Source organism: Mirounga leonina, unplaced genomic scaffold, assembly GCF_011800145.1.
Source record: "Mirounga leonina isolate KUSES-001 unplaced genomic scaffold, KU_Mleo_1.0 Mir_99, whole genome shotgun sequence".
In the NCBI taxonomy this organism is placed as follows: domain Eukaryota; kingdom Metazoa; phylum Chordata; class Mammalia; order Carnivora; family Phocidae; genus Mirounga; species Mirounga leonina.
Window position 1 is genome coordinate 5,935,147 of NW_023270971.1, and position 18,274 is coordinate 5,953,420.

The following is an 18,274-nucleotide window of genomic DNA, read 5'->3' on the forward strand; positions in this document are numbered from 1 at the left end:
TCCTCACCACTGCCGTGCCACCCTACCCCATCTGCTGCCGGGGAGCTCACCTCAGGCCCAGAGGACACAGAATCCTACAACATCCAGGCTGAAAGAACCTGTGGGGACCAGGGACTCAGCCTCCTTGTCAAACTGTGGGGGAAATGGAGGCCCAGGAAGGGGTTGACTTGCCCAAGGACATAGAACACCTTGCTGCAGAGTCTGGCTCCCAGCCCAGGGCGTTTTCCACAGCACCCCCTACCCCCCTCCACCCCGTGCTCCCTGACGGGTTAGGCCCGCACACTTGTCTCTTTCCCAACTCAGAGACGTGCTCCGTGGAAGCTGGGCTATGGCTGCCCTTGTCACACTGGACGCCTGGACCTGGAACAGACCCGGCCCCACAGGCATTCCCCACTGCATGAACAAGCACACTAGGCGTTACACCGCGGGCTCAGCCTGCAGCATCTGGAAGCCTCACGCACGGCTTCATGTGGCTATCACTTCCACGTCAGAGATGGGCAAGCCGGAGGTGAGAGAGGTTGACTGGTCTGCTGTGGGGGGCCGGCCGCCCCCACCAGAGTTTGCGGCCCCGAAACCCGTCACACTGTCCTCAGGGCAGGGGCCCTGTGCCCAGCATGGCTCTTGGCACGGGTGGGGGCTCCGTAGACGTAATTGTCACTGTCTTCAATGTCAGTAGCACAGCGAGGGGCTAATTCTTTATCTCCTGGCTCTGCCAAGATTTACCAGGGCTGGGGGTGAGCCTGTCTTGGGCCATGACACTGAGGCCTTGCCTGGGGCGGGGGCAGAGGAGGCAGGAATGAATGAATTGGTGGGTGGACCGAACCAGGGCCTGGGGCTGTTGTCTTCGCCCTGTGTGCTGGAATCTACCAAGTTGCCAGGGGGTCTCTGTCCCTTGGAGCCCAAAAGCCTGGCCTGCTGCCCAACTCTGCCTTCCTTCATGGAGACCAAGGGCAAGAAGACACCCATCCCTGCCAGGAGACTCCTCATTCCACTCCCACGCATGAGCAGGGTGATGATCCAGAGCGGATCCACGTGCTCCCGGCAGGCCATGGGACCTGTGCCGCCTCCTAGCTTTCTCTGCACAGACGTTAAGATTCCTTCCAGCCTGACATTCCATAAGCCTGTGCTTAATTAATGCCCTACCTCCCATGGGCTCCTTCTCACTGCCATCCCAGAGACACTAGGAAAGTGGTCAGGGGCCTGGATTCTGGAGCCAGACTCCCTGGGTTTGGATCCTGACTCTGCTACTTAGTAACTGTGACCTTGGGCAAGGTACTTCTCCATGCCTCAGTTTTCCCGTATGTATAACGGAGCTTCTAATGGTACTTACCTCACAGGGTGGTTCTAAGGACCGAGTTAAGGATGCATCACTAGAAATAACTAACACATATATGGTTCTCACTAAGAACCGGCTACTGTTCAAGCCCTTTCTATCAACTCATTTATGTCAATAATGATGCATAATATAAAGCATTTAGAGGAGTGCCTGGCAGTCCGTGAATAAGAGCTATGATTATTATCATCTGGAAATCTCTGAATTGGAAGTTCTCCCTGAGGACAGCCTCTGGTCTTTAGCCAGGGCATGGATGCTTCCCAGCAGCCTGAGATGTGATGGATGCTTCCATCTTGGTTGGAACTTTGGGGCTTGCAGCCTGCCAGGAAGCCTGACACACTGTCAGGCATCTCTCCCTTTGCACCCACCTCCTTCTTCTTTAAAGTCAGACTCTCCCCCCTGAAAGCCCCTTGCTTTCTGGGGCCCCAAAGTGTGCACCTGCTTGCCCAGACCCAGTGCCCTCCCCCTCTACTAGTCTTCTCTTTCCAGGGCTGAAAGCCTCGAGGATAGGGTTTGCAAGATCTGAGTTAAGCTGGCCATCCACTCTTTGAGGGTCCTTGAGCTGCTTAAAGGCCTTCCTGAGTGTTAGCACACAATCCTCAATGTGGCTTGAATATTGCAGAATATCAGGTCTGGGGCAGAACTCTATCCCCTCCCTAATTCTGGACACTATACCTCTCTTAATGCATCCAGGGACAATGCCTGACTTGGCTGTGCCTCTAGACACTCAGGACATCAAGTTTGCCAACAGTGGAAAGCTAGTGGGCAGAAATCTCCCTAGTAGCTTCATCTCTAGCACAGAAGATCTGGGAATCTGGTGCTTCTTAGATCTAGAGAAACTCACTCTGGTTTTGGGTCCCTTCCATGTCCTCAGCAGTCCTGTTGCTGTGAGAGATTCATTCAGCAGCTTCTCAGCAGCAACCTCTGGCATTTCTCATCTGCCATCCAGGAGTGCTCTCATTCAGGTGGGAAAGCTGAGGCCCCAGAGAGGTTAAGGCACTCTCCGAAGGTCACACAGCATGCTGAGGCTCAGATGGGATCAGCATTCCTGGCTGGTATTTCCCAGAAGGTCTCTGTCTAGATTCTGAGGAAGCTCTTTGGGTTGGGGAGGAAATTAATTTTTCACGGAACTGACCAGTAGGAGGTAGGGAAGTAGGAAGGAAGCCTGGCAGAGTCCCGTCCGTGCAGCTCAGAGGGCCAGAGGCCTGTGCATTAAGCCTGAGGTGCTCTGAAATATTAATGTCTCTTTCTTTGCTCAGGGGAAAATGTTCCCTGGAGGATGACATTTCTAATTAACTTTAATGTTAGGTCAGAATCTACCCCACCAGCTGCTTTTCTCACTTAGTGAGAAGACTTAACAAATTAACACCAGAAAATGGTTTTTTTTTTTAAACTTTCTCTGAGGCCTGAAGAAGCTGGGGGAGGCACAGGGCTCCTCTCTCCTGCCAAACACAGGGAGAAGCTCCTGGCTGAGCCAGCGTCTCTTCTATCAGACATAGCCTTTTACATGTGGGAAACTGAGGCAGAGAACGGGGCTCTAATTCTGCCATTAATAACCTGGACGTGCCCTTTCTCTCTGGGCCTCAGATGCCCTTCTGTAAAAGGGGGAACTAAAATTTAAGACTCCACAAATTTTCCCATCCCGATCTCTCTCAGAGTCTAATGGCAGCAAATGTGGGGCCTCAGGGATACCACCCAGAGCCATTACCCCAGGTGGAAAATGTCTTCGATGGGTCACATTTACATTTATAACACATACAAATTTTGCATTCCTTTCCAAATATTTCTAACATAGAAATATCTGTCTTAAAACAATCTTTGAGTAAAGCTGATTCTCCAAGAAAATTTCATGTGGCTTCCTGTCATTCAGCCATAAGCTCCAGTTTGAAAAAAAAGAAATTAAAATTTATCAAACCATTACCAGTGCCAAACACTGTGAAATCACTTTATACACAGCCTCCCGTTTCATCCGCACAGCAATCCTCTGAGATTGATAGTATTATCATCAACCCTTTACCGAAGGAAAACTGAGACTCAGAGAGGTTGAGTAAGTTGTCCAAAGTCACCTAGCAAATGGACTGCCGTGAAGAAGCACAGAGCCAGTTCACCTCTATGATCCCTGTCTGCTCCAAGACCAGCACTATGAGGCCGTAAGGGTTTTTCAAAATCCGGTGCCTCTTATCATTAGCACAGCGAGCCTCAAATGTGGGGACAGTCTTGGAAATGCCATGTCTTGGCCCACCACAAACCTATGGAATCAGAGTCCGCAGCGACAGGGCTGGGGATGTGGTTGGAAAACACACCTGAGGGACTTAGAATGTACACTTGCCCCCAGTGGGGAGTTTTTCTACAAGATCATTGGTTTTTAAAGGTCATCCCTAGCGCCATGGTGGAAGACTGATCTGCTCCAGCGCCAGGCTGTGGTGATGAAGTGACCGCCCCCACGGCCCGACTGGGAAAGACCACACAGGGACCCACAGGGTGGGGCTGATCTTCCAAGGCACCCGGGTGGAGGTGGGAGGTAGTCATGGTGCTCAGTGTGCCAAACTGCCTTTACGTGTGGAAACGCAACTGTGCAAAAATGTTTGTCACGTCATAAAATGCCCTTTGCCCCTTCACTGTACTCTTTTAGGGGCCAGTATCTAAACGGAAAAACGTACACCCTGGTAGAGCTGCAGTCTCTCCAGGTCAGTGGTGCGCTTCTACGGTGCAGAGACTCCCGGGGGTCTCTGACATGCACGGAGTGCGAGAACCCGGGCCCCGAGGACGGCGGGGGCGGGCAGGACAGCAGGACTTCGCTAACTCGTCCAAGGATGTGGGTCCCCTGAGCAGAAGGTGACACTCATCCTTCCTCCTCCAACTCCAAGCACGCTTGCCACGCACCGAGCCTTCGAGCCACGGTTACGAGGCGGGGCCCTGGAGCCACATTGCCCGGGGTTCAAATCCTAATTCCACCCTTAGGAGCTAGGGGACCTTGGGCCAATTTACCCAACCTCTGTTTCCCAGGCTGTAGAATGGGCTGGACCACAGTGCCCAGCTCACAGCTCAGGTAAATGTAAGGCACTTGGACCGGGTCTAGCACGCAGCAAGTGCCCTGCGCAGGGCGGCCACGATTATCGTCCTTATTGGCTCCCCTCTCACTAAGCCGGTCACAGTTCTCTGGGGTTTTGCTCCTTCCTCCATCTGAAGGCTTGTGGAGACTGTCAGCCACCTGCCTTTGGGGGGTTGGTCTTAGGCAATGTTTCTTGTCACCTGAATTTTCTGAATTTTTGCTTTCCCTTCCCTTCCTCTTCTTACTTCATGTTTTTAGAATCAATGCATGTTTATTATTTATTTATTTCTTCATTTTTAAAGTAAGCTCTACGCCCAGCGTGGGGCTTGAACTCACGACCCCAAGATCAAGAGTCGCACGCTCCACCGACGGAGCCGGCCAGGCGCCCCTAAAATCAACTCATTTTTTTAAAAAAAATTCAAAAAGAAAATGTACGCCACCATGATACATTGTGACCTGAAGAAGTTAATTTTTCCCCCTAAAACGTACTAAACTACGCACACAACCCCTACAGGAAGAACAGTCCGTCTGCGTACCGCCGGGGGACTGAGTGCCTTGCGCGGGACACAGTGCCTGCGGTAGCACTGCCCAGTCTGCAAGGGGCTACAGTCAGGTTGTCTGTGGAGGAGCAGAACACAAGGTCGGCCCTGGGGCCCTTTCAGGCCAGGGCTGTCAGTGAAGGGGGCCTGCCGGGAGGCCCGGGGGGCCCAGACGCTGAAGGCAAGGCCCCCCCTACCTTTGGTGTCTTCATCCTCGATGGTGGTGTTGGTACTCTCTGAAGATTCCTGCCAAAGAGAACACGGGAGGCGGTGAGGCCCAGCTGGCGAGCAGGAAGAGGCTCGGCCCGTGGGGGGCTGCCCCCCGGCTGCCTGATGCTGCGGCCCGGTTTCTGTAAGCACCCCCGGCTCTGCCATCCAGATGCTGCCCTGAAAACCCTGCCAGATTTCCGAGCCTAAGGAGGGGAAGGGCCCAGCTGAGCAGGTGGCTGGTGGCAGGGGGCGTGGATGAAGGGGTGGATGCGAGGAGAACCCTGGCCTTTCTGGGAGGGCTGGGAGGGCTCCCCGGCCCTATCTGCTTGAGGGAGCAAAGAGGGGGTGTGGAAGAGCAGAGAGGCTCATGGTGGCCACAGAATGGGGAAGAAATACACACACTGGCAGGAGAGGAAGAGAGAGAGGTGGGGAGGCCCAGTGTGAGAGAGGCTGGGCTTTTCAGGGGGAGAAAAACCACACAACTGCTGGAGACAGCCATGGAATCAGAAGAAGAGGGATGTGGGCCACCATGCCACCACTGGAACCCCTAGACAGAGACAGGGGCTGGTGGCCCCTCTGCCACCGGCAGGCCCTGGGGAGCATCGAGAAGTTCAAGAAGGGCCTCTCTGGCGCCCACTCCTTTGGCCAAACCAAGCCCCCCCGCGCCGCAACCGGCACAAACCAAGCCCTGAGATGAGATCTAGAGCAGAGGGCGGGGAGAAGCAAGAAGCCAAGGGCTGGACGTGGGATGGGGTTCAAATCATCCTTCATACCTGAGGGGGTTCTCAGGTCTATGGCCAGGCGGCTGGTCTGGGCCATGGAGTTGGAGGTGTCAACAGAAACACGCAAACAACACACACACGCAACACACAGATTGTCACACAAGGCACACGTACCAAGCACGCCCTGAGCACCCTCTCCCCGCCCCGGGTTCCCAGTGCAGCCTGCAGGAGGGAGGCAGGAGCGAGGGTTCGAGGCCCAGCATTTACCGGCGTTTGGGAGACGGCAGACACTCACCATTAACTGAACGCTGGAACTGGACTTTCTTTTCTGGAAAAACAAGGAGAAGAGATGGGACAGGAAAAGACACAGAGTGAAAACGGCAGGGAGCAGAGAAACAGCAGGGAGCAAAGAAACGAACGACAGGGGAGGTTTGGAAGGATGATGGGCCTCAGGGTCATCCTCTACGGTCCCTTGCCAGCATGACATTGGGGCAAGAAGTCAGGGCCACGAGCAAGAACTGCCCAGCAGGGCCAGTCCTCTGTCAGCCTGAAGCTCCTGGGGGCCTCATGCACAGCCACCTGGGGCTCACCATCCAACCAGCAAGCTCCGGCCCAAGCCTCCCTTGGACCAGGCCTCCCTCTACACCAAGCTCTGGTGGGGGCAACAAACCCTGGGCCTTGGATGCCAATTGCCTGAGGCCTCTGGAAGCCAAAGCTCTTGCAGGACAAAAGGGTGCTCAGGTCTGGAGATGAGGCCCAGTGCCTCCTCCTAGCCTCCCCGTGTGTCTCTACTAAAAGAACCCCACCCCTGGTTTGGTTGAGTGTCAGAGTCACTTGGGAAACCTGTCCAAAAGAAACATAAGAAGGCCCCCTCAAGGAGTTCAATAACTAGGTCTGGGGAGGGGCCTGGGTATCTGCATTTTAAACAGTATCCCCAGGTAACTTCAAAGCAGGCCCGGCTATGGAAACCAGTCCTCTAAGTGGCCTTTGAAATCCTGCTTGTGGTCCCAGCTTCCCAGCAACAGGCCTGTTCAGCTCCCTTATGTTGACAGAGAAACTGAGGCACGGCCAGACGCACAGCTGAGCCCTGCCATCCCTCCTAGTCCAGCTTTTGGAGGATTTGCAGCTTCACTCGTATTATTGGCCGTGGAAGCAAGGAAAGGGGAGAAAGAGAGAGGAGGACACATTGTCCTTTCGTTCTCTCACTCTAAGCCAGGAGTCGTAAAGACTCGCATTCAGGGAAGGCTGCAGGTCTAACACTTGCATTGCATGGATGGGAAGCCGGGGCCCAGAGACGGACAGTGACCCACCCGAGGTCTCTCATCTGGCTGGTAGCAGAGTGGACGCTAGAACCCCTGAATGTAGACTTTCTCCTCTGTCCAGGTCTCCAGACCCCGCAGCCTGACCGCTCTGCCTCGGCTTGTCCTTCCCGGACGCGCTTCCATCTGAGAGGCCTGGAGGCTGTTCTCCTTGCTGTGCTATGGGGCGGTGGGTGGCGGTGTGTGCAGGGAAGGACTTGAGATGCCCTCAGGGTGGGCCTTTGCCCTGAGGGAGGCACTGGCTATTCTCTGAGGATCCTTAGGTCTAATTCTGGGCTTTCTGACTCCAAGATCCAGGAGCCTCTGAGGGCCTGGAGCCCAGGATCCTGTGCTGTCCTTCCAGGGTCCCCACAGACGTGGCAGAAGTGGATGACTGGGCATCACCCGGCGTAAAGGCTCATGGTCCCTGCCTCCGCCCCAGCTGGGTAGATAGTGGGATTCCCACAGCCAGCAGCCTGCAGCCAGGCCCTAGGGTCGGCCTCACTTCTGGCCAGAGCCCGGCCAGGCACGGTGTACATGGGAGGGGACAGGCCCTCTCAGCTCGCCGTCAGCAGAAACCTGAGGAACACGGGGGCCAGGGTTCCAGGCGGGACACGAGGAGGGAACACAGAGCAGAGACTGCATCAGAGTCGGACATACAGTGACAGGATGGGACATGGGGGAGAGCAGTCACGATGGCACGGATGGGACACGAACAGGGGGCAGTGAGTGGGGCTGAGGGGTGGGAGCAGTCGGCCGCTCCTCATAGAAGAGGAGGCTTAGCGGTGGCGGGGCGTGGGGGGTCAGCACTCCTCGGGAACAGAAAGACTCGATTTTCCTGGATCACAAATGATGACGGTACTAATAATAACCCCGTACTGACCAGGGTCTCTCACCACGAGTAGAGTCACATCTGTCAGAACCACGTGTAGAAGCATGGTTCTAAGGCTAGCAAAGATGGTAGAAATAAGGTAGGGTCAACATTAGCCTCGAGAAGCCCCTACAAGCCCATAAAGTACAGTATCTCTGTTCTCCAGCCAGCCCATCTTCCCTCCAACTAAGCCTCCGATGAACGTGGTGGTTTCTCCAGGGACCACGTTGTAAGAAGAATACGTACTTCCCCACTGGGGCTGAACATGTGTTGCTTAAAGGAGCTCATGGTGTGATTCCCCAAGGCCCAGTCTGGTGCAAGCCTCTCGTTGGCCCCACCTGCCCTTCCCCCCCTTGCACGGACGGCAGAACTGATGACACAAGTCTCCAAAGGGGGGGATGATGGGGCCCGGCAAAACCACAGCTTCTTGACTTGGGGTCCAGCATCACTCGTAGTGAAACACATGACTGGACCCCAGGCCGGCTCCCCAAATCCCGGGCAGGTCCCCTGGTTACTCTCATCTTCCAGCTGGACTTTTCTCCTTCTCCACCCCCAAAAGGGGCAGGAAGCTGAGCTACAAAGAGACAGTCTGGCCAGGAATAGCCTTTGGGTCTCTCTTCATCCACACCCGAGCCACCCTGAGAAGTCACTCAGGGTCCATCCTGCCGCTACAGGAAGGAGTGGCTTTTTCTTCAGCCGTGCCCACTGGTAAGCCCTGCAGTGACTGGCCACCATGTTCCGCGATGTTCTTGACCTCAGACAGCCTCTGCCTCCTGGCCTCGCCTGGAGAGGAGCCAGAAGAAAGCTTCGTCCCAAGACCCAGCCTGAGGGAGGCCCTGACCTCACACCCTTGGCTCTGTGTCAGCCCTTTGCCAGGGCCAAGCGAAGAGCCAAGCAGACGGGGTAGCCCTCTGTCTGCCCCCTCCTCCTCCACTGACCTGGGCCACAGCCCACTGGCCCCGGTGGCCTCTGCCCTGTATCTCCCAATTATGATTTTTTCCAGGGAACCCAGCATCCCCAGTGTCTCCACGCTATGGCCGAGAGGGCCCCAGCTGCTCCAAACTGGGCCACCCCCAAATCGCACATCCCCCCATTACCCTTTCCAATTAAAGAGGGGAGAGAGTTTGATTCATGGGTAATCCAAAACAGCAAGTAAGCCGGAACTCAATTCTGGATGCCGTCATAGCATTTGGGATAAGCGGGTGTTAACTTTTATCAATTGGGTTGGCTTTAGATCTGTGTTTCCAAATACTTCCTTGATCAAACTTTGTTTTCAAGAGAAATCTTACTTGCAAGTCTAATCTAGAAAACATAATACTGGCTAGCATCTCATGAGCATGTATCCCGTGCCAGCTAAATCCTCAACACCCATTATCTTCCTTCATCCTCACAAGCAGCCCTGGGAGGTGGGAATCCCTTTTACCCTCATTGCCCGGATGAGGAAACACAGGCTCAAGGGATTCAGATACTCAGACGAGGTTTCCAGCTGCTAAGTCCAGCCTGGCTCCCTTAACCACTGCGATGTCTGTTACATGGAGCTGTTCTGGCTATAGTGGGCATGAGAAGCCCAGAACCTTCTCTGCTCAGCCTCCCCCTTACTATCCCACTCTACCCCATCTGCTGCTAAGGGTGCCTCCCCAAAACCTTCAGGCTCCAAGAAGTTCAGTTTGAAAACCACTGACTTTGGCTGATAACCAGATAATTATGTGTTCCTCAAGTACTCAAGATGAGAAGGAAAAGTGATTAGATAGGGTTTTGTTGCCTTTTTCTTTTCTTTTCTTTTCTTTTCTTTTCTTTTCTTTTCTGTTTTTAAAGCTAAAATCTTGGAAATCATGGAGTCCACACCCCTCCCACCCCACCCATTGTACCTATGAGGAAATTCAAGCCCCCAGAGGGCTCAATGCAGCAGAGAGGCCCAAATCCTGGCCTCAGCCAGCCAGCCCAGATCTCCTCCCATGCAACCCTCAAACCAAAGCCAGTGGCCTGAGACCATAAATACTGCTACATGAAGCCATGAAGCTACCAGCCCACCTGGGTGGCTGTGTTTGGACTGTATCCCACACCATCCAGGGTCCTGGGCACAGCCCAGCCCTGGGGTCCTGGCCAGGCAGGGCTCTGAGCCCAGAAAAAGGCAGGGTCTCAAGAGAGGAGAACCCACAAGGCAAGCCAGTGGCAGGGGAGAAGGGAGCCGCAGAGAGGGGGGCCAGGCCCCAGAGAGCAGAGGGAGAAGAGAGAGGAGGGAAGGAGGGGTCAGCGGGATGTGGAAAGAAGTAGCTCGGGCATCAGGGGTGGGGATGGAGGACAGGCCTGGGTCAGGGGAGGAGGGGATTCTTGGCACCGAACTGGCCAGCCTTGACAGGGGTAGGTGCCTCTGGATCCCAAAGCCAAGAGGGGTGGCTATCCATCCTTCATGGGCTTTGTGGGTTGGACTGGGGTGCACACTGGGTCAGGGGCCCATTCTAGCCAGCCCACACTCGGGAAGGAGGAGGTCACCCCTCATGATCAGCTCTGTCTCTTCTTTGTACCTTCTCACTTTCCAGTCCTCCCATCCCAGAGAACCACAGAAATCTCCTTCAGACCTGCTCCTTTCCTTGTGGCGCCCCCCCCCCAACTCCAGGCCACCTGCCTCTCCCCCTCCCCCCCCGCCCCCACCAATCCTGGGGACAGCCCAACTGCACGAGTGACCACATCTGCCCAGAACACCGTCAGCAAGGCCTGAGTCTCGCCCCAGCCCTGAAAGCCAGGCCCTGTCGGCGGAAAGGCTGCCAGATGCAGGCCCTGCCAGGCTCCCGGGGGCTTACCTTCACACCATCATTCTTCTTGTTTCCTCCACTCTTCCCTCCTGCGGAGGAGAAAAAGTAGAGGGTTACCAACACCAGGCAGGGCACCAAGGCCCACAGGGTGAGGAACAGCAACATCCGTGGGCAGGCGGAGGGCACGGAGCCGGCTCAGTGATCTGGGGGACACCTCCTCCTTCTGCTCCTCCTTCCTCCTTGGGGCCTGGACTGCCGGTGGCCCGCGAAGGGGGCCTGGGCTCCCCCGTCCTCAGCAATCTCGAGTGTACCCCTCTGGCTCCATGGGTTGCAGGAGGTGACCCACGCGTCCCAGGCCCGTGGGGTTGCTGTTTCAGCCTGGGGATTCCCTCTGGATCCCGGTCACCACCGTGCTGGTGGTGGCCAACCTGGAGGCCTGGCTGCCTGGCCCGGGGCTGGCCGCTCCCTCCCCGCCCCCGCCCCCCCCACCCGGCCCGCTCTAATTTTAGCCCCATGCTGCTGCCGAGGTCATGTGTCAGCCCTGCCTACTCACTCCGGACAGCTGCGAGCCTTGTTTTGCCGGTGAGAAGAAGCAGATGCCCCACTCTGGGGGCCCACCCCTGCCAGAGCGCCCATCCCCTACAGAGGCCTCCCTACCCTCCAACTCTGGAGCCCCATGCTAGGCCTGGCGGTGTCCGTGGTGGCTGGGAAAAGCAGAGCAACGGCTCTTAGGGAGGCCCCACCTCTGCCAGTCCTCTTTCCCTCCCTCCTTGCCTCCTGGCCAGAGCCCTTGGTGAGGACGCAGCCAGGAATTGGCATGAATGCCCAGCCCTGCCCGACCTGGTATCTGGCTGCTTCCGACCTCAAACAGATGCCTTACGTTAAAGGAGACAGGAGATCGCTAAAGCACTTAGCATAGCACTTGACCTGTATGCAATAGATGCTCAGTAAATGGTAGCCACTGTAAGTCCTTCTCATGGTGCCTGGGGATGGCGAGCCTGGGAAGGGGGGCGGCTCGGGACACGGACACCCCAGAGGCTCAGAGGGACAGGCTCATGCTGGCCCAGCCTCCCAGTCCCTCTTACAAGTCCACCTGCGACCCCTTCCAGGCAAGTTTCCCTCTTGCAGAGTAAATGCAGGGGTGAGTGCCTCTGGATCCCGAAGCTGAGAGGAGTGGCTGTCCATCCTCTATGAGCTCATGGGCTGGGCTGGGGTGTGCAGTGGAACAGGGGAATGGTCGCCCCTCCAGCTTCAAGGGGTCCCTCTCAGCTCCAGCCCACGACCACAGGACTGAGGGTCCCATGAGGTCACACGTTCTGATTTTCAAGAAAAGACAGAAATTTGTGTTGTTCTGTGAAATCTCCTCATTTTTAATTGCTGGAAACTCTTTTCAAAAACCCCACTGTTTTATGTTTTAAAACACCACTGGTCCTATAAGCCCGTCAAGAGATGGGAACTGACCCACGGGCACCATTTTGTGAGCTCTGGACTAGAGTTTCTAGGGGCACTTCAGAGGTTAAAAAAAGACTCTGACTGTCCGGGTGGCTCATCTTTCAGTTTGAGGAACTGCAGAATCCTTGTGTGGGGAGAGAGTGGGAAGGCAGTTCTGTGCCCTGGGGCAAGCCCACATCAGAAGTTCCCGAGTTTTCCCACCTCTAGGTCTCCTTCTTCAGGCTGGTTAAATGGGCAGTGGTCTCTCGGCAAAGTCAGAGCTATGGCTTGCCAGAGCCGACCCCTTGCCGTGGAGCCAGCCACGTGTCCGCAGCAGGCCTGCCTGGCCGGCCCCAGTCAGAGGGCCCCTCGGGTGAGCTTTGCTGTATCTGCTCCGCGGCCCTGTCAGCTGTCCGGTCTCCCCAGAGAGGAGCCCCTGGCAGGCGCTGGCCTGGGTGCTCTCCAGTGTGCCAAGGGGAGCTTCTTGCTAAGCCCTGACACTTATCCTTTCCTTTTCTCTTTGGGGCTGCATGCTGCAGGTCGTTGTGTACTCCCCGCCTTAACCAGCCGGCTCCGGCCCAGGCCAAAGGCTGGCTCCCTGGCTCCCTGCTGACCCATCTTGGTTAAGGGCACTTGCTCTGGGGTGGCTCAAAGCTGCACTAAAAGCAGGCTCTGCCTCTCTCTGCCTAGCCACAGCCCCCACTGCCTTGTCACGAAGGCCACCTGAGCGAAAGCATGGGGACTGCTTAGCACGGGGCTCAGTACTGGCGGGGAATGGGAATGTTGCTATTCCCTGGGCCTGGTTCAGTCCTGCCTGGACCTATACCCCAATATTCGGGAGGCCTCCCCGCTCAGGCTGGCCCAACCTGAGAACCCCAGCACTGCTGTGAGGCTGGGAGCCAGACTCAACCTCTAACCCTTCCTCATAGGCCTTTCGCTTGCTGGCCTTTCGGCTCCAGCCACTTCTGGGTGCAGGTGACTTAAGCCCCCAGTCTTAGGGTCCTCTGTAGCCCTCACTCTCACCAGGCCCCTGGCCTGAGGCCCCACGGATATCCGACAGGACAATGCTCCCAACAGACCTGTGCAGGGTGTATTTGGGACTTTGCGGTCCCACCACCTACCAGAGAAGTTCCTGGTAGCCAGCATAGTGGTGAGGATGGCTCCCTGCAAAGATAAGGAGGGGGTGTGGGAGACAGAAGGTCGGAGGTGAGGGGGGGAGAGGAGAGACAGAGAAATGGGATGGGAGGGGGGAGGGGAGGCAGGCGCTGTCTTCAGACACAAAGCCAAAGCTTTCTGCCTTGCCCCTCCATTTGCCCTCACCCCACAGCCAGGAGACCATCCCTGCCTCCCTGGGGAAGTCGGGGTGAGCTGGGCCTTAGCTGGCACAGCTCCTAGAACAGGGCCATCCTAGCAGCAGATATTAATAGGTTCCACTGTCCTGGCCAGAGGTGGTGGAAGGGCTCGGGGACACCTGTCAGTGGGGACTCCTGAAGGCCAAGGACAATAGACCCTGCCCTCCTGGGCCCCCTTCACCCTCCACCAGGGCGCTCAGTACCTTGCTTCATCACTAGTTCATCTTTCCCGGGGCTCCCGGGCTCACAGCCGAGGAGGGGTGACCTAGAGAAACTCTCCTGTCTCAACAAGGGGCCTAGGGGTTGGCTCTCCTGGTTCTGACGCTCTCTGACCTGGACCCTCTCTGAGATTTCCTCTGTGACCACTCCCGGTGGGGGGTGGGGGTGGGACTTAGTTCTCCTGGCATCATGCTGGCCTGGCCACCCCTTTGGCCCATGTCCCCTTCCTGGGCCACCACGTCAGGCCTGGGAGCAGTTGGTGGGGAGTTTCCGAAGGAGCTGGGGCCTCAGCATCTGTCACTCAGCGTTCTGATGACTTCTCTGTTCCAGCAGGCTGGGTACTCCTCAGTTACTCTTCCTACCTGTTCATGGGGTCCCTGGCAAGGTCTAGGTCAGCAGCTATTACAGCCTGGGAGCACACACCCCTTGCTCACGAGGCTGGCAGCTCCTGGCCCACCTGGGTCCCACTGTGGCTTCCTCTGGGCCCCTGTCCACTCTCTTGGCTTGTCTTCTCCAGCGCTCGGCAGCAGGGCCTCTCACCAACACTGGTCTCCTGCCCAGCTCCATCTCAGCCCCTAGACCCTCTTGCCAGCCACGCCGAAGCACTTACAGTCCCCCTACGGGGTCACGCTCATGCTTCCAGACTTAGGCATGAGCTTTCTCTCTGTCTGGAACGTCTGTCCACTCTGTGCAGCTAATACCTGCTTATCCTTTGCGGCGTCCAGCTAAATGCTGCTTGCCCAGCAAGGCTTCCTGGAGTGCTTCCTTGGTCCTTCCGGACCTGGTTCAAGGCCCTGCTATGGTCACCCCCGGCCTCGGGGTGTGCCCCGTCCCAGCACTCACCACTCCCTCTTACTGTCCCAGGTCCTTGTCTGTCCTTTCCACCTGCTCACTCCCCAGCCCAAACAGTAGGTGCTCAGCACATGCTTGTTGACTCAGTGAAGGAGAGAACTCATGAGTGAGGCTCTTGGCCTCTGCAGAGACCCAACCAAGCTACTCCATGTCCGGGGGCTACGGAGGGGGAGGACCTGTTACCTTCAGTTTTCTCCTGGCATTGAACTTCTTTAGGCAGTCCACGGTCTCCTGTCTGTGCATGCAGGAGGCCACAGTGGAGCGGTGCTGGAGGAAGTAGGGAGAGGTCTGTGAGTGGGAGGCAGGCCCGCCCAAAGGCCCTTCAGCGGGGCATCTTGTGGAGATGTGGTTGGCATCTTTCGGGGAACAAAGCTTTGTTCTAGGGGACGTTGTAAATGCTGTAGGTGCTTAGCATCCCTGGCACCAGATATCCCATGCTAGTACTACCCCTCGTCGTGATGCCAACACAGAACACCTCCCATTTTCGTCGTGATGCCAACACAGAACACCTCCCATTTCCACTTTCCCTGGAGCACCGCGGCAGGGCAGCGTCTCTGGATGAAGCCCCCTTGATCCTATGCTGGGTCTGATGGGCCAGGGGCAGGGCCAGGACTCCATGGGGGTCTGGACCCTGAAGCCGAGAGGGCCTCCTGGAAAGAAGGGCCCTGCGGGGGAAAGCTCACCGAAATCCAGGGGTGCTTGAGGGCCTCAGCGGCCGTGATGCGTTTGGATGGGTTGATGGTCAGCATCTTATTGATCAGATCCTTGGCTTCTGGGGTAACAGTGTCCCATTCTGGTGACGGGAACTGGAAGGGGCAGAGGGGCCAGGTTTGCCCAGCCTACCCCAGGCCACCCCTGCGATCCCCCAGCCCCTGACTGGCAGGGGAGCAGGCAGGGGTCCTACTGTCCATCCACTGGGCATCCACAACCAGGAGGAGCTGGGATCCTCAATGCAGGGACCCCTCTGGAACCAGAGGAGGGGCAGGGTCCTTGGTCCCCAGGACAAGTGAGAGCAGGGGCCAGAGGGAAAGGAGGCCTTCCTCTGTTTTTCTGACACTGTGCCTTATCTGGGGAGCAGGAGGCCAGTGATTAGGGCCAGACTTCAGAATCAGAAGGCTGGGTCCAAGTCCTGGCTCTGCCTCCTGGGCTGTGTGACTTTGGGCAAGACATGTGACCCTCTAGCTGCCTCTAGAGATGTTGTGAGGATTAAATATGATACAAAACACATAGCACGTGGCGTGATAGAATCAGCCTTATTGAAAAGCAGAAGAGCTTGGTCATTAGAAGCACAGACTCTAAGAGCCAAACTGCCTGGGTTCAAAACCCAGCTCTACCATTTCTTAGCTATGCAGTGAGGACAGTTATTTAACCTCTCTGTGCCTCAGCTTCCCTATCTGTAAAATGGGGATAATAATCATACCTATGTCCTAGATGGGTATGAGGATGAGCTCTAATAATATATAAAGCATTTAGAAGAGTGCTATGTTAGCTATTATTATTATTTGTGTGTGCATTATTATTTGCAAGAGAGAGAGAGAGAGGGTGAGAGTCTTTAGCTTCTGGGGCCTACTTTTCTGACCTCCGGGGCCGCGCATGGTCAGTCCTCAAGCTCCACCCGCCCACAACTAAGGAGTGGCAGGGGGCCTAAGTGGGTTGGGAGGGTGGGAGGGCGGGAGGGAGGCACCTCAGGTCTCTGAGCTCGCTGGGTGCTGGCTTTCACTGGAAGGGACTCAGGGGATGGCAGGGAGGCTGGAGAGAGGAGGGACACTCACATCATAGGCGCCGGCTTTGATCTGTTGGTACAGGCGGTGCTGGTCCTCATCCCAGAATGGGGGATACCCAACCAGCAGGATGTACAGGATGACCCCTGGGGAGAGGACCAGGAGAAGCCTCACCCCCCTGTGAGGAGGAGCGATGAAGAGGGGACGGATGGGAAAGGAGAGGGCACCTGAGGGGTAGGCGCCCAGGGGGATGAGAGGGCTTTGGGATGGACTCACCACAGGCCCACAGGTCCACAGGCTTCCCATACGGGTCCTTCCGCAGCACTTCCGGGGAGAGGTATCCCGGCGTCCCTGCGAACCCTGCTCCCCAGACACACAGACGGGCAGACACACACACAGAGGTTGGCACGTAAGCAACCCAGGGCAAGGTCCTGCTGGAAGTGGGATGAGGTTTCCCTGGAGATGGGGAACACATGCCCCGCCCCCAAGAGTGGGTGGAGGGCAGCAAAGCCTCTAGATCAGGGTGGACAAGTGCACAGGGCACCTGTCACCACCCCCACTCCAGAGCCTATGGCAGAAGTCTTTGGGCAATCCCAGAGTCCCTCCCGTGGGGTCCTGCCTCAGCGTCACACACTAACAGCCCTCCTGGTGGCACTCTAGACAAAATGTCCTTGCCGTGTCAGCTGAAGGCAGAGCTGAACCCTTGCCCACTCCCCACCCTTCTGGGAGCTGGTCCTGGGCTAGTAGGAGGCCTGTCCCCAACTCTGGTTTTGCCCTAAGTCCCTTGGTGGGTCTCTCTTCCTTCGAGGCCTCAGTTCCCTCATCCATCAAATGAGAGATTAGGGATTCCTCCCTTTACCACCTTCCAGCAGTGTGGGAAGAATCGCTTGAAATAAACAGGCACCCCAAGTACTTGAACAAGGAATCATAAGAACAGTTACTATTTATTGAGCGTGTGTGCTCAGCCTTGGGCCGAGCACTTCCACACCTGGTCTCACTGACTCCTCACACAGCGCTGAGCACCATGCTCTCATCACCCCCTTTTTACAGATGAGGAAAGGAAGGCTCAGCAAGCTGAAACATCACATACCTCCTAAGTGGCAGAGTCAGAACTTGAACTCAGAGCTCTGACTCTTAACCACTGATCAATAGTGCCCACTGAAAAGGTTCCCCAGCTAGCTGAAAGCCCTCAATTATGCCAAAACCTCTGAGCACGCTCTATCATCTGAGCTTAAATCCAGACTCTGCCCCTTTTACCTCCCCATGAACTCTTCCAAGTTTCTCAGTCTCTGTTCCTCGTTCGTAAAGTCGGGATAATCAGCTCTGGAAGCCACAGAAGCCCCCAGCCAACAGTCGCAGTGTGTGTGCATGTGGAGAAGCCATGTACTGTTTTAAGGATAACCACGTCCCTGCACCTGACCTCTATGGGGACAGGATGGGCAACGCCCACTGACCAGAGGCCGTGCGGTGGGACCTCTGCTCCCGGAGCTCTGGCTGGTGCAATGGCAATCTCCCGCCTGCCCCTGCTTGGGCAGGGGGCTCCTAGAGGCCAGTGTGTCAACACAAGGCTGGCCCCCCACACCCCTGCCACCCCCTGCCCCCACTCACCGAACCATGCTTGCTGCTCCCCTTCCACCTCTATGGCCAGACCAAAGTCCGCCAGCTTCACCGCAGCGCCCTTGAGCTTGGAGGCCAACAACAGATTCTCCGGCTTCCCAGGACCAGAGAGAAGAGTGAAATGGGGGAAGAAAGAGCCAGAGGACAGTGAGCAGATTCAGAGCCTCACCTCCAGGGAGCCTGAGCCTATACGAGGAGCAGCTGGGCAATCCAGAGTGCCCTGTCCCCACCTCCAGTCCCAGCCACAGGACCCTGCACTCCAGCCCCCAGAGAGGGGACTACCCTAGGGCAAGACCTCTGTCTT

At 56.4% G+C, this 18,274-nt stretch overlaps 1 protein-coding gene across 1 annotated transcript in view; it reads right to left on the reverse strand.

Annotated features, from left to right (window-relative positions):
• The window catches only part of LOC118006728 (calcium/calmodulin-dependent protein kinase type II subunit alpha), a 60,131-nt gene that overhangs the window by 9,520 nt on the left and 32,337 nt on the right, over nucleotides 1-18,274 (reverse strand). The window contains exons 7-15 of the mRNA XM_034999481.1: nucleotides 17,962-18,064; nucleotides 16,630-16,713; nucleotides 16,405-16,499; nucleotides 15,316-15,438; nucleotides 14,816-14,899; nucleotides 13,331-13,373; nucleotides 10,827-10,867; nucleotides 6,152-6,184; nucleotides 5,122-5,170 (exon numbers count right to left, since the gene is read on the reverse strand). Of these exons, the coding sequence (XP_034855372.1) occupies nucleotides 5,122-5,170; nucleotides 6,152-6,184; nucleotides 10,827-10,867; nucleotides 13,331-13,373; nucleotides 14,816-14,899; nucleotides 15,316-15,438; nucleotides 16,405-16,499; nucleotides 16,630-16,713; nucleotides 17,962-18,064 (655 nt within the window). The remainder of the gene's footprint in view (nucleotides 1-5,121; nucleotides 5,171-6,151; nucleotides 6,185-10,826; nucleotides 10,868-13,330; nucleotides 13,374-14,815; nucleotides 14,900-15,315; nucleotides 15,439-16,404; nucleotides 16,500-16,629; nucleotides 16,714-17,961; nucleotides 18,065-18,274) is intronic.